The 24,609-nt window shown below is 41.5% G+C and overlaps 2 protein-coding genes across 3 annotated transcripts; one reads left to right on the top strand and one right to left on the bottom strand.

Annotated features, from left to right (window-relative positions):
- Nucleotides 1-158: 158 nt before the first annotated feature.
- On the bottom strand, nucleotides 159-9,363 carry LOC133518618 (tubulin gamma-1 chain-like). 2 transcript variants are annotated; one of them, XM_061852292.1, is made up of 10 exons: nucleotides 9,184-9,363; nucleotides 8,769-8,971; nucleotides 7,500-7,646; nucleotides 4,759-4,895; nucleotides 4,364-4,558; nucleotides 4,055-4,175; nucleotides 3,430-3,561; nucleotides 2,722-2,904; nucleotides 1,066-2,323; nucleotides 159-573 (listed from the first exon to the last, which is right to left on the bottom strand). In XM_061852292.1, the coding sequence occupies exons 1-9, from the start codon at nucleotides 9,230-9,232 to the stop codon at nucleotides 1,886-1,888; spliced, it is 1,605 nt and encodes a 534-aa protein (XP_061708276.1). In that variant the 5' UTR covers nucleotides 9,233-9,363; the 3' UTR covers nucleotides 159-573; nucleotides 1,066-1,885. The 2 variants fall into 2 exon arrangements, with proteins under 2 accessions (XP_061708276.1, XP_061708275.1); XM_061852291.1 differs by having other exon boundaries at nucleotides 3,430-3,564; nucleotides 9,184-9,362.
- A 201-nt stretch (nucleotides 9,364-9,564) lies between these two features.
- On the top strand, nucleotides 9,565-22,930 carry LOC133518639 (arrestin domain-containing protein 4). Its single transcript, XM_061852322.1, has 7 exons — nucleotides 9,565-9,735; nucleotides 10,125-10,261; nucleotides 12,058-12,174; nucleotides 13,385-13,602; nucleotides 15,946-16,128; nucleotides 20,532-20,717; nucleotides 21,119-22,930. The coding sequence occupies exons 2-7, from the start codon at nucleotides 10,141-10,143 to the stop codon at nucleotides 21,281-21,283; spliced, it is 990 nt and encodes a 329-aa protein (XP_061708306.1). The 5' UTR covers nucleotides 9,565-9,735; nucleotides 10,125-10,140; the 3' UTR covers nucleotides 21,284-22,930.
- Nucleotides 22,931-24,609: the final 1,679 nt, after the last annotated feature.

A 24,609-nucleotide genomic window follows, 5' to 3' on the forward strand; every position in this document is an offset into this window, starting at 1 on the left:
ATTAATCCATTAAACAACACTTAACTATAGTAGAGAGACGTTAGCGACAAGAATTTTGAACGTACGGAATCTAGACAACTAACAATTACACTTGGAAAATGGAGAAAATTATATTATAGCCTTACATAATCCGATCTGGTCATTCGAGCAACGACTACACGGCACAGCTGTTTTTATGAGAAAAACACAGATTCTAACATGGCAGTTACACAACACTGGCTGGCTGTACAGACTAGACCTTAACCTTTTGAACGCCACGCCTATCGTACGCGGCGCGTTCGTGAACCTTGTCGGTACGCATGAAGGTTGATATTGGGCTGCAGCCGCGCGCGTCATATGACGTCTTAGGCGGTCAAAAGGTTAAATTTCGAGACTACAAGTACGTTATCCTCAAAATTCTGTCGCTACTAACAATTGGCATTTAATCACAGTGTCTTTAGTTATTCGAGTTAATGAGATAAATGTACGATGGCACTGGTTAGATCATTAGCGATTTGTGAGTCTGAATACTTTCATTTACACCTTTGGAAACTTCGCGCTTCTGCAGATCTTTGCATTATAGCTGACTGCTCTCTGTGGACAAAATATACAGTTAATAAAATCTGGGACATAATGCGAAAAAACTCCAAAAGTAAACACTTGTAATATAGTTTGGCAAGGCATTTCCATAAGAGCGTTAAATTTAAAAACTGGTGGTAATTAAAAAAAATGTAGGCGCGAAGGGTTGGGCTTCCATGAAAATTTCATGTCTTTTTCTACTGACAAAATGGGTTCGCTAGAGTATATTATGGCTTATGGCAGGCCCTTTAATCGTTTGACCGTCAACTCCGATAAGGTTGACGATGACTCGCCGCGCACGATAGTCGCCGACGATTGATAAATACGCTCTTGCACGGAATATTCCGCATTTTTTGTGCCGCATTTACCGCACTAAAATCGGTTGATGAGATATCGAAGATACAGCCCGTTGGCAGACAGAAAATGTTGAAAAACAAATAGTTATTTCAAGTTTTGACTTTTTGTCTATTCGAGCACGAAGTAGTCCTGGAACGTCAGGGTACTGACCGGGCGTCCAGTGCACGTAGTCGGGCGTGGCGGCCGCGTGGTACTCGCGCACCAGCGAGTCCACCACGGCGCGGGACTCGTCGAGCGAGTCGCGGAACATGGAACGTCAGGGTACTGACCGGGCGTCCAGTGCACGTAGTCGGGCGTGGCGGCCGCGTGGTACTCGCGCACCAGCGAGTCCACAACGGCGCGGGACTCGTCGAGCGAGTCGCGGAACATGGAACGCCAGGGTACTGACCGGGCGTCCAGTGCACGTAGTCGGGCGTGGCGGCCGCGTGGTACTCGCGCACCAGCGAGTCCACCACGGCGCGGGACTCGTCGAGCGAGTCGCGGAACATGGAACGTCAGGGTACTGACCGGGCGTCCAGTGCACGTAGTCGGGCGTGGCGGCCGCGTGGTACTCGCGCACCAGCGAGTCCACCACGGCGCGGGACTCGTCGAGCGAGTCGCGGAACATGGAACGTCAGGGTACTGACCGGGCGTCCAGTGCACGTAGTCGGGCGTGGCGGCCGCGTGGTACTCGCGCACCAGCGAGTCCACCACGGCGCGGGACTCGTCGAGCGAGTCGCGGAACATGGAACGTCAGGGTACTGACCGGGCGTCCAGTGCACGTAGTCGGGCGTGGCGGCCGCGTGGTACTCGCGCACCAGCGAGTCCACCACGGCGCGGGACTCGTCGAGCGAGTCGCGGAACATGGAACGTCAGGGTACTGACCGGGCGTCCAGTGCACGTAGTCGGGCGTGGCGGCCGCGTGGTACTCGCGCACCAGCGAGTCCACCACGGCGCGGGACTCGTCGAGCGAGTCGCGGAACATGGAACGTCAGGGTACTGACCGGGCGTCCAGTGCACGTAGTCGGGCGTGGCGGCCGCGTGGTACTCGCGCACCAGCGAGTCCACCACGGCGCGGGACTCGTCGAGCGAGTCGCGGAACATGGAACGTCAGGGTACTGACCGGGCGTCCAGTGCACGTAGTCGGGCGTGGCGGCCGCGTGGTACTCGCGCACCAGCGAGTCCACCACGGCGCGGGACTCGTCGAGCGAGTCGCGGAACATGGAACGTCAGGGTACTGACCGGGCGTCCAGTGCACGTAGTCGGGCGTGGCGGCCGCGTGGTACTCGCGCACCAGCGAGTCCACCACGGCGCGGGACTCGTCGAACTCGTCGAGCGAGTCGCGGAACATGGGCTCCTTGCGGAACACGTCGATGAAGGCCTCGCGCTTGCGGAGCTTGTCGTATTGCTGGAGGCAGCGGTCGAATAGCTGGGGACATATGAAAACATGTCAATGTCTGAATAAAATGTCTAAAAAAATGTACCAATACGTTTCTTACACATTTTGTAATAGTAAAGAAGATTTTGCAGAATATCCTGGTCCGGCACCTATTTGTAACGACACGCCGTACACATATTTATTTTAATATCTTGTTACATTAAAATTTTAGTCATTCTAAGATACTCCCAAGTCCATGATAAACTGTTCGTTCAGTCAGCAGTAGAAGATGCTAGGCAGGCGAGGTGTTAAGAATGAACTGAAAACAACTTCATTATTAAGAAAATAAGAGCATATGCTGTTTTTTTCTCTCGCAGACGGTCATTTTGGATGCTAGTCCTGCTGCTGAGTGAACGATTTAGTAGATAAATCAGACGTTAGCGTGTTACCGAGCTGATGTTCGTGTGGTTGGCGAGCAGCAGCCCCGACACCTTGTGAGACGACGTGACGTGCGGGGAGCGCCGCGACAGCGCTACTTGTATGGACGCGGGGCCCCACGGGATGAAGTTTGCTAGTTTACGCTCTCGGATGCGCTGGAGGGACTTGTGCACTTGCGATGGGTCTACTTCGCCCTGAAACAATGTTGCCATTTACTTCAATATCGGCTGAATTCCCTTGAAGCCTACTCGCAGAATAATTGTCTGAATTTGTAAAGTCTTATTTGTGCAGCATAGTAAGTACCTATACAAAAGTAAATCGATTTAGTTTGTAGATCTTTGCCTAGAAGTTAGCATTAAAAAAATACGACAATTGTACTATATTGTATGAATATTCATAAACACTGCTATTATGATCCTATAGACAACCGCCACCGTGCCCCCGTGCTCTAGATATCACTGGTACAGTCGCCATCAAATATATCGGAGCGGCCGAGGTGCTCACAAATATCCGAACACGCCTCTATTGTCAAGGCGCTAGAATGCGTGTTCAGATATTTTGAGCACCTCGGCCGCTCCGATATATCTGATGGCGACTGTACCTAGTATTTAGTGACAAACAAAAATGCAAGTAGATAAAGATTTTTAGAGAAACTTGTATAGACATCTGTCCACTAGCAGACCATCGTTCAGCTGTAATAACGTTGAAGTTATTTGTACCTGTATGATGTTGAGGATGGAAATGTAACAGTGTTGGTTGGCGCGGTCCGGACTGAGGGAGACCATCATGTTCTTGGGCTGGAGGAGCCGCTGCATCACGTCCAGCACCGTGGTCTTGCGGATCTTTGGCGCCTGCTCAAAAAATAAATACAACACTCAAACCATGCTACATTTACACGGAATTAATGCATACCCCAAAGAGAATATCACTATAGTCCTTTTTTTGCATTAAAAAGAAGGTAAACGATTTGATGTGTCTTTTTTATTGAAAACACTTTAGAAAAATAAGTCACGGCAAATATGTAACAATTATAAATCATATACGATAATTTACATTATTTGGCTTTCATAAGTAATAGTTTCTGAATTTTAATAAACGTTTTTCAATAAAAAAGACATGTCAAAATTGTTTACTTTTTTCTAATGCAAAAAAAACGAACTATAGAGATGCTCCGAATATTCGGCCTCTCTCTCGGCCGAAGCGCCGAATAACAACACAACAGACACAGAACAAAAGAACAGAATTGACAAATATTTAAAATTATCTATTGTTAGATAAACAGTTCGACTGTATCAATGCAGTTTTTAACATAAAACCAGTTTAGTAATGTCTTTCTGGACTTACTACATGCACCAAATGGTCAGCGGTGAGCGGTGTGTACCCAGTCATGAGGAAATGGAGCCGCGGGGTGGGGATCAGTGGCGCCACCAAGCTGATCAGGTCGTTGTTCATGTATGAGGGGTACCTGTCAATTGATAATGAGATAGTGAGTAAGGTTGCCAGAGTTCAACGAGTGCGTGTTAGGGTCGGGAACGCGCGTGTAACTCCTCTGGAGACGGAGACTGTTGATCTGGGTGAAGGAGGGGATGGGGATGTGCAGGTGGTCGCTGGGGATTCTGTAGAGCGCCGGGTCTCTCTGTTGAGGTGTGTTACCTGAGCGTGGCGGTGCTGGCCGACATGATGGTAGACACGAGTGTGTTGATCTGCGTGAAGGAGGGGTTGGGGATGTGCAGGCGGTCGCTGGCGATTCTGTTGAGCGCGGTGTTGTCGAGAACCATGACGCAGTCCGCGCTCTCTGTCAAGCGCTTCAGGGTGAGGAGGGAGTTGTACGGCTGTACGACAACGTCACTGTGGAATAAATAAAATAAGGTTTCACAATGGCTATGTGCGGAGTACAAGATACGGCAAAGCATGATGTCAGGAAAATAAACTTTCATGGGACAATATTTATACATGTATGATTTCCCAAGGGTTATTAACAATTAACAGTGGTGTAAAAGAGATTAACACCAGACTTAATTTTGGTTCCTTTGAAATGCTGAACTCACCTGATTTCATCTAAATTAGGGAAGACACTGTATGTCTGCACCAGCTTCTTGGGGAACCGGTCGGAGAGGTGCTCCAGGATGTAGGAGCCCATGCCCGAGCCTGTGCCGCCGGCTATTGAGTGGCACACCACAAAACCCTACCGTACAGAAATTTTGCACTCTTAAATCTAGCTCCATTAGCACTTTGTAAAGTATGATGTGACAATACTACTTTATGTAACTATACACAACTTGGACTTCTGTTTTTACACACTTTTATTTAGTTGACATGCATATATTTGTATGTTTGATTCAAGTCTTTCAACTTCAATTTGAGCCACATCCTGATTTATGAGGGCCTATCGCGAACTATGTTCGATGTCTCTGTCGCACTTATAAATTCGTACATAGGTGTGACAGGAGAGGTCCAGATGGGAAGAGAAAATGAGCCGGCCTTTAGCAAAATGGAAAGACGACTTGGTAAAAGTACTGGGGGCCGCATCAAATGGACAGCTGGAAGAGGCCTACACCTCCAAGGAGGGTTCCGGTGTAACCTAGGTTTAAGAAACTTTTTATTTAAAAACATGTAGTAGAGATAAGAAGATTACCAGAAATAAATGGCTTTTTAGGGTTCCGTAGCCAAATGGCAAAAAACGGAACCCTTATAGATTCGTCATGTCCGTCTGTCTGTCCGATTCTGTCACAGCCACTTTTTTCCGAAACTATAAGAGCTGTACTGTTCAAACTTGGTAAGTAGATGTATTCTATGAACCGCATTAGGATGTTTACACAAAAATAGAAAAAAAACAATAAATTTTGGGGGTTCCCCATACTTAGAACTGAAACTCAAAAAATCTTTTTTCATCAAACCCATACGTGTGGGGTATCTATGGATAGGTCTTCAAAAATGATATTGAGGTTTCTAATATCATTTTTTTCTAAAATGAATAGTTTGCGCGAGAGACACTTCCAAAGTGGTAAAATGTGTGTCCCCCCCCCCGTAACTTCTAAAATAACAGAATGAAAAATCTAAAAAAAATATATGATATACATTGCCATGTAAACTTCCACCGAAAATTGGTTTGAACGAGATCTAGTAAGTAGTTTTTTTTAATACGTTATGAAATTAAAAAAAAAAAAATTTTTTCATCATACCCATACGTGTGGGGTATCTATGGATAGGTCTTCAAAAATGATATTAATGTTTCTAATATCATTTTTTTCTAAACTGAATAGTTTGCGCGAGAGAACCTTCCAAAGTGAAAAAAAGTGTGTCCCCCCCCCCCGTAACTTCTAAAATAACAGAATGAAAAATCTAAAAAAAATATATGATATACATTGCCATGTAAACTTCCACCGAAAATTGGTTTGAACGAGATCTAGTAAGTAGTTTTTTTTTAATACGTCATGAAATTAAAAAAAAAAATTTTTTTTCATCATACCCATACGTGTGGGGTATCTATGGATAGGTCTTCAAAAATGATATTAATGTTTCTAATATCATTTTTTTCTAAACTGAATAGTTTGTGCGAGAGAACCTTCCAAAGTGAAAAAAAGTGTGTCCCCCCCCCTGTAACTTCTAAAATAACAGAATGAAAAATCTAAAAAAAATATATGATATACATTACCATGCAAACTTCCACCGAAAATTGTTTTGAACGAGATCTAGTGAGTAGTTTTTTTTTAATACGTCATAAAATTTAAAAAAAATTTTTTTCATCAAACATATACGTGTAAGGTATGTATGGATAGGTCTTCAAAAATCATAGTTAGGTTCCTAATATCATTTTTTTCTAAACTGAATAGTTTGCGCGAGAGACACTTCCAAAGTGGTAAAATGTGTGTCCAAAGTGGTAAAATGTTGAACAAGATCTAGTAAGAAGATTTTTTTTTAATACGTCTTAAATTGTACGGAACCCTTCATGCGCGAGTCCGACTCGCACTTGGCCGCTTTTTATTTATTTATTTAAGTGTGACAGGGAGGCAACACGTCAAACATGGGTTTCACAGCAAGCCCTCTGATATAGTTGAAATTTGGAGTAATTCCAATGACAATGCAATAATATGCTAGCATGGAGCTGATCTGATGACGTGATGACGCAGTCGGAAGGTAGCCAAAGGATCTCCTTGATGGAAGAACACAAACTATTACCTACTCTAAGGAGGGCACAAATATGAAAATCTCAAAAATTATTGAGCTAATACATTTTGCCTACTGTAAGCGGAAGTTTTCTATGGAATTCCTTTTTTTAGGGTTCCGTACCCAAAGGGTATAACAAGACCCTATTAATAAGACTCCGCTGTCCGTCCGTCTGTCCGTCTGTCACCAGGCTGTAACTGATGAACGTGATAGTTAGACAGTTGAAATTTTCACAGATGATGTATTTCTGTTGCCGCTATAACAACATATACTAAAAAACTGAATAAAATAAATATTTAAGGGGCCTCCCATACAACAAACGTAATTTTTTTGCCGTTTTTATAGATGGTACGGAACCCTTCGTGCGCGAGTCCGACTCGCACTTGGCCGGTTTTTTAATGTGGCTTCATGGTTCCATGGAAAAGATTTTCAGTGTACATACTGTGTAAATATTTTTCATTAGGTATTTGGGATCATAATACTGTAGATCCAGTATTGAAGTAATTCTTACAAAAGATGTTTATAGGCAACTTTGAATATACAAAGATATTTTTTAATTAATAAATAATGAATAAATGTCAGCACCCTTACCATTGTACGTCTAGAGAATGGCAAAGATTACCTCCAAATTATCACTGCCATCAGCCTCCCTGTTGATAATGTCAAACACTTCCTCGTTCAATTTGTCTCCCTGTGCATACCCTGAAGCCCAGTTGTTGCCGGCACCTCCACCATGTTTTGACAGGTATACATTCTCAGGGTTGTATAACTGAAACAAATGTTCAATCATATCTTAGTTATAAGAGAAGATCTGGAGGAACAGAGGAATCAGCAAAGTAACCAAAACCAAGTAAATGTGCACCCTGGTCTGCTCTATATTCCTGCATGGTTCAGAAACCTGGACTCTGAAAGCGAGTACTCTGAGTAGAATTGATGCATTTGAAATGTGGACGGAGTCATAATGTGGACTTGGATGTCTCATTTGTTTGTGTGGATTTGGATCTCTCATCACTTCTAAATAATAACACGTGTTACTTATACAATATAACTCAGATGACCTAAAAAAAATGATAAACGACATTGAAACTAACAGCAGAGAAGTAGGACTATTAATGAACTTGGAAAAAACAAAGGTGATGACAAATGGCGAGAAGAACACAATTAAAATAGGAAAAATGGTAGTGGAATATATGGACGAATACTCTTACCTCAGTCAGATTATATCATCTGATGAAACAATAGAGAAGGAACTAGAGAGAAGAATAGTGAATTGGTGGAAAAGGTACTGGTCCCTGAAAGAAGTCTTCAAAGATAAACAACTCCAGTCTAAGACAAAGGGTAAAGTATTCAACACATGTATTCTTCGTGTCCTAATGAATGGTAGCCAAACCTGGGCCCTGACAAAAGCTACTACATCCCATCTAGCATGCTGCCAGCGCGCCATGGAAAGGAGCATGATAGGTGTATTGAAGACTGACCGGCTATGAAACACTCTAATTAGGAATAGGAAGAAGGTCCAACACATTGCCACAAAAATTAGAAGACTTAAATGGAAGTGGGCTGCCCATATCATCCTAGGTACAGACAAATGGAGCAAGCGAGCCACCCAATGGTACCCAAGAGAGGGAGAGAGAGGGCCGAAGAGACTTCTAATGAGATGGGACGATGATATTGTGCAGGTAGCTGGCCGTGCCTGGAGCAGAGTGGCAATAGGTCAGAAAGAGTGGAGAAGGTTGGAGGAGGCCTTTGCCGAAGGGCAAGCAGGCAAAGAATACAAAAGATGGGAGATAATAGAGAGATATTGTGCAAACTATTCTTTGTTCTGTAAATAAAAGCTATTTTATTTTATTTATTTATTTTACTTATACAATACACAACATATTGATCTCACCTTGGCATATGGCGAGTTCATAATAGTGTGTATAACTCTAGGCTCCAGATCCAATAGCACAGCTCTGGGTATGTAGTGGTCATCATCAGCCTGGTAGAAGAACACATCCTTTCGGTCCAGGCCCGCCGTCGCGTACTCCTCCAGGATGCCTTCCGGTGATATCCCGTGCTCTATGCATAGCTGCTTCCAAAATTCAAAGCCAACTGGGGACCGAAAACATGCTTTAGGAATAAAGGCTTTATATGCATATATTTGCGTGTTTGTTGCTTGAATAAGAAGATAATTTGAATCTAAGGGACGGTAATAGAGGATAAAAAGATAACCAACCGACAAGCACCAATAAATTAAGCCGCAAACAAGAAAAACAAGGCTTTAAATTTAAATTAACTGAAGGATAGTTTGGGTGTAAACTTACTCTGGTTACCGCATTGGCCCAGCTGTAGCGTTATCATTTCATTCGGCATGATGAATTTGTGGCTTGTATCACTATTTATTAGTATAAATTTTGATTTAAATGACGCTTTGATTTAAATAAAAAACAAACAACTCCATTTAATTTACCACCCGATCCAACTACCATTTATTTGACAGATGTTACCTTACCACAGATTGAATAAAATTTTCATCAGATTTAAGCATTTATGTGTAAAGAAATTGAATATGATTTTAAATTGTTAATCATGCATTTGCAATTAATTATTATTTGTTTACAAAAATAATTCCTGTTTAATTACACATATCCCAAATGAAATCACACATATCCTAAAATAAAACAATGCTTTTCGCATGAATGATTCCATAACTTAAATGTCAAAAGTTCGTAAAGTTTTTGGAATTCCGTAGCCGTAAGCTAGTGATTTATGTTTATTTAGTTTTTTTACTTTCATTATGTATGATTGAGTGCTTAGTAATTAGTGAAACATACAATCATCACATAATAAGTGATTATCGGTGTGATAAATCCAAGGTAATTATGCATTCTTTACGTGTCTCATACATCTTGATATTCTTGATGGCCTTCGGTGCTATTTCTCAACTTTGTTGTCCAACCTACGATGTAATACCTTGCGAGAATAATGTCATCGTGGGTGTAACTTTCGTAACGCAAGGTTTTCTCGAAATCCAAAATTGGTCGCTTAAATCACTAATAAGGAAGTGATTTGACGCGTTACGGGTTCTGTTTAGAAACTAATTTGCACAGGTGTTAGAATACATGTGGAAAAAGGCGTGAATTAAAACAGTGTATGTCTTGAATTATTCAGTGGTTTAGAGTTGATTAGATTATCGCTTGACTGGGCATGAATTAGTAGTAGAAACATAGTTAATAGTTTGCGTTGAAGTGTGGTTGTTTGTCAGTGGGTGGGGCTCCAAGATGCCGCGGAAGCTGCTGAAGTTCCTGATCGTGTTCGACAACACGTCGCTGCTGTACTTCCCGGGGCAGTTCCTGTCGGGAAAGGTGCTTATGGAACTGCAGGATGACACACCTGTACTTGGTAAGTGCCTTAACATTTTCTAACTCCTCAAAGTCCCACTACAAAAGTACTTTTGAACCCGGGTACGTCCTTAAAATACATCCAAAAGAGAGGCATTGTGAATTGCATCTTGGTAGGGCACAGCCAGTGGATGTCATTCCAGATCTAGAGCAGAGCCCAACTGGGGAAGTACCTCCACCTTACAGAAAACCGCAGCCAAATAACACTAGACCCTACTCATAGTGTTGTGTTTCCTGCCGGTGAGTAAGGTTGCCAGAGCTCAACGGTAAGTATTACAAATAAGGTTAATATTTGGTTGGTATGCAGGCCGGCGGTTGTGATGATCTGTGGGGAATGATTTGATCCGGTCGTGATATAACGACCGTTGACCGAGACTGATCCATCAGATCAGTTTGTTTAACTATTAGCGAGCCGTAAAAGGCTAAATTCAATCGATTCTGTGATTGCTTATTAAGTAAGTAAAAACAATATGTCAAGTTAAACGAGCTCAACGAGGGGCGGGAGGGGGTTAGGGTCGGCAACGCGCATGTAACTCCTCTGGAGTTGCAGGTGTACATAGGGTACGGAGACTGCTTACCATCAGGCGGGCCGTATGCTTGTTTGCCACCAACGTAGTATAAAAAAAAAAACTATAAAATCCCAAAAACTTATAACTTGGGTATTTAGATTTTGTATAAAAACAATTACCACATTTGAACTAAGGGCCTGTTCCACAATGTCCAAGTAAAGTCCTGAATAAGCTATTTTTCACAATCTTCAAATAAACTTAACTGGTAGGTAAAGTGCTAAGTTTTGCAGTATGATTTATCTGGTAGTTTATTTATTTGTTAATTGGCTATCCAATACTTTACTTGGATATTGTGAAACAGACCCTTAGTACTAATCTTATATTTTTAAGAAATTGCATTTGTGATGATAGTGGCAGTTAAGGGGTTAAACTACTTATGCGTTAACATCAGTCTCAACATTATTTTGAAAATATCCATAATAAAAATTATTTAATAATTAATGCAGTTTTTGAGGTGTTGTTTTTCGAATCGAAGTACAGTTTAGCCGTCTGGCACACAAATAGTAGAACTCGAAGCAATTCTTGATCCTTAAGAAGAGCAGTGCGGAGTTATACTTTTTTTGAATAAGAAGAAGAAATATTTTTTTTAGAAACCTATCATGTGTGTATCATGAAAGTGCTTTATGAGGTGATTCTAAAAAATACCACATGATTATATTTCTTCCAGTCATTTTACTTAAATTAAAACAAAAAGTACAAGATACCACAAATTATTCTCATATCTCATTCCCCAAGAAAGCAATTTTGAAAATTTCTTTTACTTCATTTCGTTTTTTTTTAATATTACAAAGAAACAGTTCTACTTCAGTACCTATTTTACAAGACTTATGGAACTGTACTGCAGATATTAAGTTAAAGAAGGATTTCTTTACTCCTTTAACTGCGCCTTTTCATCAGTTGGTATAGCTTGAAAAATTATATAGTATATAATAGATATGACAATATCACATATCATTTGTGGTATCATGAACAAAAAATACTGTGGTACTTGTATAAAAAAATTTGGCCATCATCCACTAAGTATATCATTAATGGGAGATCCCTAGCTGTGTCATATTGATTATCATTGTGACAAAGTATAAAGTGGAACAGATATGAAAATCCTGGACAGTATCTACTTCCAGTCTTGCAAATTGACATGATTTTAACACTTTTCACACATATGTATATGTCTATGGTATTGACTGTTTGTTTTTTATGATAAGAAGGCGACTATCTTTTCTTGCAGGGCTACATTTCCATGTAGTAGGCGAGGGAGTGGTCCGCGTTGGTTCTGGACGCCATGAGAGGCTTTTTGACAAAGAAAACTACATCGATTTCAGGATGCGACTGCTTGGTGAACCAGGTAACATTCTATCAGAATATGTAATGGCCTTATATTTTTGCAATAATCAATCCGATATATATAATATAAAGTTACATATAAGTACACAAAGTTGGTAAACAAAAAATGGCTTGAAACAAAATCACTACATGTCCAAGAGTCATGAAACGCAGCATCCTGGATATAAAAAAAAAACACAAAAATTTCGACATACTAAAATAAGAATGCTAACCAAAATTATAGATACGCAGTGTAACACAAAAAATTTGAAATTGCGATGGGCAGGTCATGTGGTACGACTCGAAGACTTCAGCAATCATAAAATGGTATGGGCCCCTAGACAAACAAGTGGTTAGACCATGTACAAGATGGGACAAGGACATTAAAAAACCGCTGGACTAAACTGGATCCAAATGGCTAAAGACAGAGACAAGTTAGGAGAAGGCCTTTACTTACCTAGAAAGGGTCTAATGCACAAAAATAATATTATTCCTAAAAAACGCATAAATCTAAACTATTTTTTAAACAAATATTTTCAAATATAATATAACTGATGCAAAATGATGTAGTCTTTAGAAAAAAAAGCTTTTTGACCGACGTAGCAAATCATTGACTTGGGCAAAAACAGCTTTCATATGTCTGGATGTTCTCCTCTGCAGGTCGAATTTCTTAACAGATTCTCGTAAAATTTGTGAGCAGGTTTGGTATTTAAATATAATTTTTCTGTAGTTACCTTTTTTGAAAAAAAAAATGCCGGTAATCGGCCTAAAAGACATAAGCACCAGTGGCACTTAAGACTATTGTGAGTTCGATGATTCAATGAAGTAAGTATTTTTTATGTTTACATTTTTAAGGTTTATCCCAGGGTTACAGCTCACAAAGCCACTAGTTTATTTTATTTTTATTTATTATATATAAGTAGGTACTTAAATACATAGAAAACATCTATCTGTAACCTATAACTCAGACACACACAGATAGATTAATTTAATCATAGAGTAACTTAAGAGAGTAGATTTATCCGAGTTAAGCGACTCACTTGCACGAAATATATATGTGTTCATTGTTCATAATTATGTCTAAAAAGAAAGGCCACCAACATTTTTTTTACAATTTTAACACGTCTATAATAGTTTCGGTTTTCGACAAAAAATCCGGCTTCGGCCTAGTCCTTAAATTTCACAAATAACTTAAACTAGAATTTCAGTATTAGCAGTAACTTAATTTTCAGGAAACGGCGCCTCAGTCCTCTCCCCGGGCATCCACAGCTTCCCCTTCAAGCTGGGGCTGCCTCAGGGGCTTCCGTCCACATTCCTCGGCACACACGGTTGGGTGCAGTACTATTGCAAGGCGGCGTTGCGCGAACCCAACGGACTTACACACAAGAACAGACAGGTCTTCATAGTCTGCAACCCGATCGATCTTAATTTGGAGCCACCTGTACTATCGGTAAGTTTTATAGGTATTTTAAGTGTTAAGGGAAATTTATTACGCCCTCAATATTCGTGGGCACACGTGGTTGGGTGCAGTACTAGTAAGGCAGCGTTGCGCGAACCCAACGGCCTTACACACAAGAACTGCCAAGTTTTCATAGTGTGTAATGCAACCCGATCGATCTTAATTTGAAGCCTCCAGTTCACTCTGTAAGCCTTTTTAGGGCATAATATTATAAGTATGTGAGTGACATTTCTCGTGCCCTCAACATTCCTGGGCACACACGGCTGGGTGCAGTACTACTCCAAGGCGGCACCGCGTGAACCCAACGGACTCACTCAAGAACCGACAGTTTTTCATAGTCTGCAACCCGATCGATCTGAATCTGGAGCGTCTAGTTATCTCGGTAAGTTTTTATGGTGGCATACAAGTGGAAGTGGTAAGCGATATTTCTTATGTCCCCAACATTCCCACGCTTTATTAGGCTTCTCACTACACCCAGTTTGACATTTTTCTGTTTGGCACTATGGTTGACTGGTAGACAATGCCATGAGGCATTAAGTCCGCCTTTTATACCTTTTATGTGTAGTAAAATAAATAAATAGACATAAACACTCCTGGGCACACACGGTTGGGTGCAGTACTACTCGAAGGCGGCGTTGCGTGAACCCAACCCAACGGACTCACACAAAAATCTTCAGCGGTCTTTACAGCCGCAACCCGATAGATCTTTCCAGTTCTTTAAAGCAAATCTATATCTATTGCTGTGAGAGATTGCCAAGCCACTCTAACTACAATATACACGTGGTTATCTAAATCTATACCTACATTAGATCTTGAAGTTAGAGGGGGTCGAAAATGTCCTGAAAAGAAAAGATGGTATGTAGAGTCATGTGGGGTAACTGTGCGCAGCGGTTAAGTGTGCGCAACCCCTCTATTTATTAATGGGGAGGGAGAAGTTTGTGGTATATGTAAAAAAAAATAAAGATATGTTGGTGAAGAATTAATGCTAAAAAAATCTGGACGGAATCATTCGTCTCCTCAAAAAAAAATTAAAATCCGGTGCTGTTAAGGTAAAATTTGTTGTCGACGAGAGTTGTCTCAAGTAAATAATTTTTTCCCTGTTAGTAATGTTCATAAGCCTTCTATTCAGTATAACATTTAAAACTATGTTATGTCTCAATAAAGTTCGCTAGATGTTATCAACATTAGTCTGCTTAAAATAATACACAAACTTCATTTAGCTGCGCACCCTTACCCGCGGTATGGGTAAGTGTGCGCATTTTGAGCTGATTGAATTAGAGAGATTTTTCTCCGGAGTGTCAAGATTTTATAGGTTATTTCTTGATTTAATTATTACCTTAATAAATGCTTCACCCGATGAATATATTCGTTTCCCTTCCATACTTATCGTTTAATTTTAATACTAGTTTGAAAAAAGTGCGCACACTTGCCCCACATGACTCTACGGCTGCGACTCGTAGTCGAGTTGAGAGTCGAGCAAAAACAAACAAACCTGGGCGCCGAGGGCACTGCTTTGCCTTCAGATTTATCTCCAGCGAGGGATGAGAGGCCACCAAATTAAGAGTATTGCCATGTTTCAATCACGTCTTGTCTTGTACTATCAGTTGCTATGAGTGCCGTGTTTAATTCATATTTCTTCTTGTACAGTCAGCTGCAGAGAGACTTGATGCGAACACATTTCTGTACAGTTGACTGTACTTTCATACAAGAAGCGAAAAATCACTAACGTTTTTTTCAGGTATTACTAATTAACAAGTCATAGGCATGCTTCGTATATCACAAAATAACCTTTATTTTCGTGTAATAGGTTTTCTATTGTCTATTATCACGCTATACTCATGTGCAACAAATGCATCGCATGTCAGGACAGCTATTAGAACTATCTTCACTGTTAACTGACTCTCTTTAAACCTTATTGCCAAGTTATAAGGTCCACAGATGATCAGTTAAAAATGATACTGTTAGTTTACACGAAGTTTATTTAAACAAGCATTTGTAGACCTTACTACGATGACATAAGGTTAATATTTGGTTGGTATGCAGGCCGGCGGTTGTGACGATCTGTGGGGAATGATTTGATCCGGTCGTGATATAACGACCGTTGACCGCGACTGATTCAATGTCAGTTTGTTTAACTATTAGCGAGCCGTAAAAGGCTGGATTCAATCAATTTTGTGATTGCTGATTAAGTAAGTAAAAACAATATGTCAAGTTAAATCTAGTTTTTCTTTATGATTCTCCTATTGCTTTCCAATAAATTGAGGGTGGTATGACTTCATCAATCATCAATCTAATTGCTGCGTATGACTCATTAAGTTTTTTTCCCGTTTTCAGCAAGAATTCGAATGCAGCGTGGAACACCGTCTCGGCGTGGGCTGCGTGGGCGGCGGCAGCGTCGCCTGCCGCGTCACCCTCGACCGGGGGGCCTATGTGCCCGGCGAGACCATAGCCCTCAGCGCCGCCCTGGCCAACCACTCCAAGACCACTATACGGGGCACTAGAGCCACACTCACGGAGGTAGGTGACGGTCACCCTCGACCGGGGGGCCTATGTGCCCGGCGAGACCATAGCCCTCAGCGCCGCCCTGGCCAACCACTCCAAGACCACTATACGGGGCACTAGAGCCACACTCACGGAGGTAGGTGACGGTCACCCTCGACCGGGGGGCCTATGTGTCCGGCGAGACCATAGCCCTCAGCGCCGCCCTGGCCAACCACTCCAAGACCACTATACGGGGCACTAGAGCCACACTCACGGAGGTAGGTGACGGTCACCCTCGACCGGGGCGCCTATGTGCCCGGCGAGACCATAGCCCTCAGCGCCGCCCTGGCCAACCACTCCAGGACCACTATACGGGGCACCCCCACCTCAACCCCAGACCTTTTAACACCTAATCATTACCCCCAATCTCTCACAACTTCCAACCCCCGACCGCTCAACTCCTACCACCCGATTCCTCAACTCCCAACCCCCCAGTCCCCGACCCATCCACGCACCGCCCCCTCAACCCCCTAACCTCTCAAACCCTGACTCGTCAAGCCCCAACCCCCAACCTCAGGCCCTTGTTTACCTTCACCTCTCACACCTACCCCTCACCTCTTATTTCGAACACTACCTACATTAAAAGTCATAACACACCCAATTATAAGAGAGAAGTTCCACATATCGCCCGTGGTCTTCATAATCAGTAAGTAGCCTTACCAAGAGTTTGACACTGACATATTCGCTACCATAACTTACTTTCTATACATCTCACTCGCACTAATATGATACCAGTGCGTCACACGTCGACTAATATATAGAGTCAAACTTGCATTGGTAGTTTTCGTGAGGAAATTCTTGGGTAGCAAATCACCATACATTTGGCTTTAAAAATTGAGGAGTTCCCTGGATTTCTCATGGATTCAATCATCAGATCTGAGAGCCTACCGCGAACCACGTTCGACGCGTTGCCTCTCTGTCGCACTTGTAAATTCGTACGTACGCGTGACAGGGAAGCAACACGTCAAACGTGGTAAGCGGTAAGCGCTCAGAACCAAAAATATTATGGGACCAAGTTGGCGGTAACTCAAATCGGACGACGGGTGTCGGAGAAATCGATAAACATAGTACATTAAAAAAATCATCATCATCAGATCCACTTCACCAAATTGGTGGTTTTTGACAAAAAATGCTCGATTTGCTTAAGAAAATACCCAATTCACCATACATGTGCCTTTAAAAATGAGGAGTTCCCTCAATTCCTCATGGATCCCAACTGAATACAGAACCTCCTCCTTCTATGAAATTGAAGTCGAATAAAAAGTCAATTCTACCAGCCAAATATCAAAAGAACTTTTATCAAAAATACCTATAGTCAACCATAGCTTATAAAATAGGATGTTTTCTTTTTTCTTAATGTTTTATGTTCTCAAAAGTTCCATCGCCTGAAACCAATGAGGTATAGTACGTACAGTATACGTACGTAGTACATTTATGTCAATGCCTGAAACCGTTTCTGACTCCCGCTCATTTGATTAACGCCGCCGATTGATTAACCTAAGAGCAACGTATACCTTCTGTGCAAAGAAAATGTAGACTTAAATAATGTTATTGTTTGGGTGGTAATTCACCAATTTACCGCTAGATGTCTCTGCGCGCAAGTTAGATGGCACTATCGTTTGTTTGACGTGGATTATACTTATAACTTTATTGATTGTGTTTGGGTGTTCGATTGAGCTGAAATTTTGCAATTTTTTCATCACACGTTATGTTATAGTAAATAGTGTGAATAAATCTTAAAATTGAAAGTAGATTTAATATTTAGTATCATTCATCCCAGCATAAGGAAGGTGTCTCTTTAGACCAGCGAGCGAAAAAAACCGGCCAAGTGCGAGTCGGACTCGCAAAGGAAGGGTTCCGTACCATTATCTATAAAAACGGTCACCCATCCAATTTTTTTTTTTTTTTTTTTTTGACCCAGGGGGAATCCGTTATGGATCCCACTGGCACGGGAGAAGCCGAGTGGGTATGTCCGACTCCCACGGACTAAACCCCCTGGGGTGTTCCACCGCGCGCTTTGTGGACGGGGTTTCGGGAACGCGATTGTAGACTTCCGATACCCCGTCGGCGTTGCCATTACGGGCTCGACTTTTGTGGCTGCTGCTGCAGCCTACTCCGCTGAAGACGCCTCGGAACACTTGAGGGCCTTCCAGCTCGGAACCTCTTTAGGCGAGTGATGGAACTCCCGGCCCATCACCCGCAGGTTCCCGTTAAGGCGGTATCATTCGGGCTGCGTATGCCCTTAGACGCCGACCTGGCCTCTTACGGCGCTGAGGGAGCGAATTCGCATCGTCCTCGCGCATTCTCTCTGCAGCCTCCTTTTGCGACAGGACGGTGACGCTAAAGGAGGCCACTGCCGCCCACGCTTCCTCACTGCTGAGCATGCGGCGTATTAGCGCCGGCAGCGAGAGGTCTCCTCCTATGGCCGAGGACAGGATAGCGCGAGGCTCCGCCCACGCAGGGCACTCTTCGCGCGTGTGTTGCGCCGTGTCCACGGCTCCTCCATCGCAATGATGGCACGCTGTCGTCGGCTCCCTTCCCAACCTCTCACACAGGTAAACGGTCACCCATCCAAGTACTGACCCCGCCTGACGTTGCTTAACTTCGGTGATTGAATGAGAACCTCGAGATTGGAAAGAAAAAAAAATATGTATTTTATTCTGTTTTTAGTATTTGTTGTTATAGCGGCAACAGAAATACATAATCTGTAGAAATTTCAACTGGCTAACTATCACGGTTCATGAGATACAGCCTGGTGACAGACGGACGGACGGACGGACAGTGGAGTCTCAGTAATAGGGTCCCGTTTGACCCTTTGTGTACGGAACCCTAAAAAAAAAAAAAAAAAAAATAAAAAAAAAAATAATAATAAAAAAAAAAAAAAAAAAAAAACAAACATGGAAGACTAACCTCAAACAAAATACCAGCGTAAAAGTAGCCCCACTATTAAAACACACAATACTCATAACAGGGATTTTTGGAGCCGCGAGGCCTTTTATTATGAATTTGAGATCAAAATAAAGAAAAGGCTGCAGGTTTAAATTTCAGAATTTTTCATCCGCTTAAGAGAGGGCGTTTATAACGAATTTTAGGTCTAATATGAAAAAATATCGCCCGCCATCTTCGATTTCTGTATGTTTCCTCTGATCAAGATGAAGATCGATATATCAGGATCCGAGCGGCCCTTCATTATGATACTTAGGTAGTGACTTAGGTCATATTTGATAAAAGTGCCCTCCATCTTGAATTCCTCCATTTTTGCTCTAACCAAGATGAAAATCGATATCTGAAGATCCAAGAGGACCTTTATAATGAATCTTAGGTCAAAAATTAAAAAAAAAAAACGCCGACAATCTTGGATTTCTGCATTTTTGCTCTGTTCAAGACGGAAGTCGACATCTGAGGATCTGAGCGTCCCTTCATTATGAGTCTGAGATCAAATTTGGTAAAAACGCCTGACCTTGAATTTCTTTGTTTTTGCTCTAATCAAGATGAAAAACGATATCTGCGATTCCGATGTTTATTGTTTATTATCAATCGCTGCTTTAGACCCAGTAGTCCAACTTTAAACATTAATTTTATAATTCCCGTTCGAAATTCGAAATCCAAAATCTCGGACGCAGGGCTGTGCCAAGGCACTTCTTTTATTTTGAAATTCCTTGATTATATTAATTCTGGTACAAACATAGAATGGTAAGTATTGTATTTATATGTATTTAATAGGCACCTATGAATGAGCCTTATACAAGGTGTTACAAAAATACTGACGATATATTTGAGAGCATAATTAGTATCATATTCCACCAACGAAAAAGTAAAAAGAAATATTTTAGCGTCAATTCAAAACCCGACTGAAGCGTCATCTGCCGAGTCTAAAAGCAAAAGTAATTCATAAAACATTAAACCTATATGATTGCCATAAAATGTGCGTTATGTTCGAACTGCGATTCTCGTAGAACCGAACTGCTATCAGAAAAGTGGGTTAGATTAAGTTCGAATTGCGATCCTCACAGAACCAAACTGCTATTTCAGAAAAGTGGGTTAGGTTAGATTAAAAATCCGCAACATGGCGAGGCGACCATATCCAAATAAAAGCGGAGCGGGGTATACTTTTCGTGTAATTTTCGTTATAACCTCACATCACATTGCAAAACAGACTTACGTACGAATTTACAAGTGCGAAAGAGAGGCAACACGTCGAACGAGGTTCCCGGCAGGACCTCATAGGGCCTACCGCTAAAACCGAAATTCGCAAATTGCGGGGATCTTTCTCTTTTACTCTCACTAAGACGTAATTGGAGTGACAGAGAAAAATGCCCGCAATTGACGAATTTCGATTTTGGCGGTAGGCCCTCCGATCACATCTGTTATCGTTACAGACGATCCAATACTCGGCCCACGGCAAAGTGTGCGCCAAGGAAGTGCGAGAGCTGGCCGCCCTGGCGCGCGGCAAGGTGCGGCCCGGCGGCGCCGACGCCTGGCGCCGCGAGCTGCTGTACGTCCCGCCGCTGCCGCCCACCAACCTGCGCGGCTGCCACCTCATACAAGTGCAGTACGACGTGTTTGTGAGTACACTTCAATCGGCCGGGATATAAACCGTGATTACCCTTTTATTTTGTGTTTGTGAGTGTCACATACAATGATAGTACCTTTATTTTTACTCCTACTCTGAAGATTTTATTTAATATCTGACGGCCACATGCGTGCCCAAACTTTCTTACAGTTTATGAATGTTCGTACGAATGTGAGTGACCCAGGTTATTAGGAGAAAAGGTAGTTATATTTTACCCAAACCAAGTGAAATCAGACTTAACGAGCACTATTGTAAATGAGGAAACTTTTTTGACATCAAATTGCCTACTTTTATGTTTTTATTAATCCATGACTGACTGTATTTTAATCCCGCTACTTTGGTGCAATAAAAAAACACTTAATGATTGTAAAAGCTATTTTTTTTTGTTTCCAGTTCATAATCTCGCCGAAGAGCCTGGAGAAGGAGGTGAAGCTGCAGCTGCCGATCCTGCTGGGCACGTACCCGTTCTTGTCGGAGCGCGAGGCCGCGGCGCCGCCGCTGTACCCCAGCACGCTGCCCATCTTCCGGCCCTGGCTCGCCGACAAACCACAAAACTAAGCCTCACGACTACTCATATGTCGGCAATGAATACATCTATCATCTGCAATTGAAGCATTGTACACCGATTTATAGCGTGTAGTCCAACTTCGAACAAAAAAAATTCCGCGACAGATTTAAGCATCTTTGTTCAGCATTGCGCCCGGGCGGACCGTCACCGGCGGGCAAAAAATATTAGTTAGTTATATTTTTATTACTAAAGACATTTTTTAAAAGAATTATTTCTACTTTTAGACTCGGCAGGTGGCGCTTCAAAATATTTCTTTTTACTTTTTCGTTGTCTGTCTCAAATATATCGTCAGTATTTTTGTAACACCTTGTATAATGATCATAGGTTTCTATTATATACATATACAATATATGTATAATACTTACCATTCTGTTTGAACCGGAATTAAAATAATCAAGGAATGTAAAAATAAAAGAAATGCTATGGCTCAGCCCTGCGTCCGAAATTTTGAATTTAGAACCAGAATTATAAAATGTTCAAAGTTGGACTACTGGGTCTAGTAAATACTAGATTTACGTCTGAGCAGGATATTGTTCCTTTACACTCAGAACGTGAACCGTCCTGTTGGTAGCCAACCGCACCGCTTAGAAGAACTATGCTTTTGTTTAACTTCAGGTTTAAACCCGAAGAATCATCCAAGTGTAGATGTAATGTAACTACAAATTTTGCAATATATTTTTCTGTGAGTAAATATTGGTCAACATATTTTTAGACTAAATTAACCATTATTTTACTGTGTGGAATTGACTTTTTATCGACTTATTCCTATTAATGTACTACTATTTCTTAATTTAATTCCATACAGTAAATATTTTTGATTATTTACTGTACTTTGTACTATTTTTTCAATTATAAAATGTACTTAATATGAAAATGCATAATACACTTAATTTTTAGGGCTTTAAATTATGTTATGTACTTCACGTCTGTTTGAAACATCACACACACGCCAACATCACTAGTTTACGATTCAAGAGTTTCAATGATTGAATTGAGCGTACATCAATTACAGGCGCGGATACAAGGGGGGGGCCATAGGGGCAATGGCCCCCCCCCTAAAACCCTGGCTCTCACATTACTAAATTGAGTAAATTTTATTTTTTCTGTGCAAAAATATATGATTTTCTCAAAATGGCCCCCCCCTAAGCCAAATCTTGTATCCGCGCCTGATCAATTAACACTCATAAACATTCTTGATACTGAGAATACGACAACTTTAGGGATCTTAGCTATCAAATGGTTAAGTCTTTGTAACGATTGGAAATTTTGGATATTCAGGTATTGACATTGCATGGCGAAAAGTGTTACTTCCGCTTATAAATATTTATACTTTTGTGCCATCACATTACTGCAGTTATTTTTTATATTTTACACGTGTTTATAAGTAATTTATCAATGAATTTCAGAGTTGTATCATGTTTTTAAAAGTATGCTCTCGAATATTCGCAATAACTACAGGTATTTTTAAGGTATATAATTAGGTTTAAGATTCGTATTATTTACGTCCTGAATATGAAATATTATTATTATAAAAGTATAAATGTATTTATAATATAACAGTTTATACGACTAACCTGTGATAAACCAGTCCGTCCAGTTTAATATGATGATCTATGAAAATAAATTATGATTTTTAAGTTATGCGTTTTATGTCCGAGCCTGACTTTAACCTTTTTTTAGGGTTCCGTAGTCAACTAGGAACCCTTATAGTTTCGCCATGTCCGTCTGTCTGTCTGTCTGTCTGTCTGTCCGAGGCTTTGCTCCGTGGTCGTTAGTGCTAGAAAGCTGAAATTCGGCACGGATATATAAATCAATAAAACCGACAAAGTCGTAAAATAAAATCTAAAAATTTAATTTTTTTGAGGGTACCTCCCCTACACGTAAAGTGGGGGTGATTTTTTTTTTTTGCTTCAACCCTACAGTGTGGGGTATCGTTGGAAAGGTCTTTCAAAACTAACAGGGGTCTTCAACAAACATTTTTTGATAAAGAGAATATATTCGGAGATAATCGCTCCGAAAGAAAAAAAAATTGTGCCCCCCCCCCCTCTAACTTTTGAACCATAGGTCCAAAAATTATGAAAAAAATCGTGGAAGTAGAGCTTAAGAAAGACATTAAATGAAAACTATAGCGGACATGATCAGTTTAGCTGTTTTTGAGTTATCGCAAAAAGTTCCCCCTTCATAGTAAAAAGACTTACTTTACCTAATTAGGTACTGATTATGCAAATTTGCCTATTTGTTTAACTCGCGTGAAAGGTACCGGTTCATCCCTTGGTTAACAATTTAATATACTTTAAGCTCCAGTTTAGCTTATTGTGACGGAAGAGTAACTACGGAACCCTACACTGAGCGTGGCCCGACATGCTCTTGGCCGGTTTTTTTAACTAAGCGTTGACTCTTCCAATTCTAATGATGATATTATGAAATCAAATTATCTCATCCTATCGTTATAAAACTATACCAAGGCCAAGAACTACTGTATATGATTGATATGGTTTTGCGTGTTTTTTGTCCTATATATTATACTACTCTTTGGGGCAATCAGAGATGTTTTAAACTGAATTAATTGCACACGGAGTATGTAGCTCGCACAACTTGATGTTTGATAGACTGGCGCCAGTGCCGGATTAACCATTAAGCAAAATAAGCACTTGCTTAGGGCACCACTTCTAGGGGGGCACCAAAATCATAGGAAAATAAAAACGCGCAGGCTGCATCAGCATCGCAGTCGTAGTGTAACTACACTTATGTACACGAAACTTTTTGATACGTTTGTGATCTAATAACGAAGGATCGTAAGAGAGAGAGTACACGTAAGCACATCTCCAACCTTACGCGGAGGCCATCAAAGCTCATGGCCAAAAAATCTTACCGTCGGGCTTGTGGCCAACCGATTTTCTCGACGTAGATTACCGATTTTGTAGCGTATTTTAGTCTCTTGCACACCAGATGTGTCGGCCAGGCCGAGTTGCTGCAGAGCCGCGATCCTGCGACCTAATTGTCAAAGTGTAATAAAGGGCCATGCGAAGGCCGAAAAACAAAAGCATCTTATCAAGTTGCGCTTTCGAGTTAAGGCAAAGGCCGAGCAGTAGGAGGACCGTGATTACATAGGTTCGATTTCAAGCCACTCTTTTGCAGTTCGGCGTTAGGTCTCATGCGACGCCAGGCCTTCTACTTTATGCAAACTGCCCCACTTTCGCTTGGTCATGGATCCAAATCCATGCTGTCCTCTTTCGCAGCTGGGCTGCCTTGCTCACACCTCGCCATTAGTTGTATTATAAGATAACGCGCCGCGATCTGACGCTGCGGACGTCCA

This window comes from Cydia pomonella, chromosome 6 (genome assembly GCF_033807575.1).
Source record: "Cydia pomonella isolate Wapato2018A chromosome 6, ilCydPomo1, whole genome shotgun sequence".
Lineage (NCBI taxonomy): Eukaryota > Metazoa > Arthropoda > Insecta > Lepidoptera > Tortricidae > Cydia > Cydia pomonella.

What these genes read in the sequence shown, in the direction of transcription:
- LOC133518639 (XM_061852322.1), top strand. Translation starts at nt 10,141, where the DNA reads ATGCCGCGGAAGCTGCTGAAGTTCCTGATCGTGTTCGACAACACGTCG. An exon ending in TGGAGCCACCTGTACTATCG is followed by an intron (nt 13,603 to 15,945) that starts GTAAGTTTTATA and finishes TCCCGTTTTCAG; the next exon opens with CAAGAATTCGAATGCAGCGT. An exon ending in CTAGAGCCACACTCACGGAG is followed by an intron (nt 16,129 to 20,531) that starts GTAGGTGACGGT and finishes TTATCGTTACAG; the next exon opens with ACGATCCAATACTCGGCCCA.
- LOC133518618 (XM_061852291.1), bottom strand. Translation starts at nt 9,232, where the DNA reads ATGCCGAATGAAATGATAACGCTACAGCTGGGCCAATGCGGTAACCAG. An exon ending in GGGCCAATGCGGTAACCAGA is followed by an intron (nt 8,972 to 9,183) that starts GTAAGTTTACAC and finishes TTCGGTCCCCAG; the next exon opens with TTGGCTTTGAATTTTGGAAG. An exon ending in GCCAGCACCGCCACGCTCAG is followed by an intron (nt 4,176 to 4,363) that starts GTAACACACCTC and finishes ATCAATTGACAG; the next exon opens with GTACCCCTCATACATGAACA.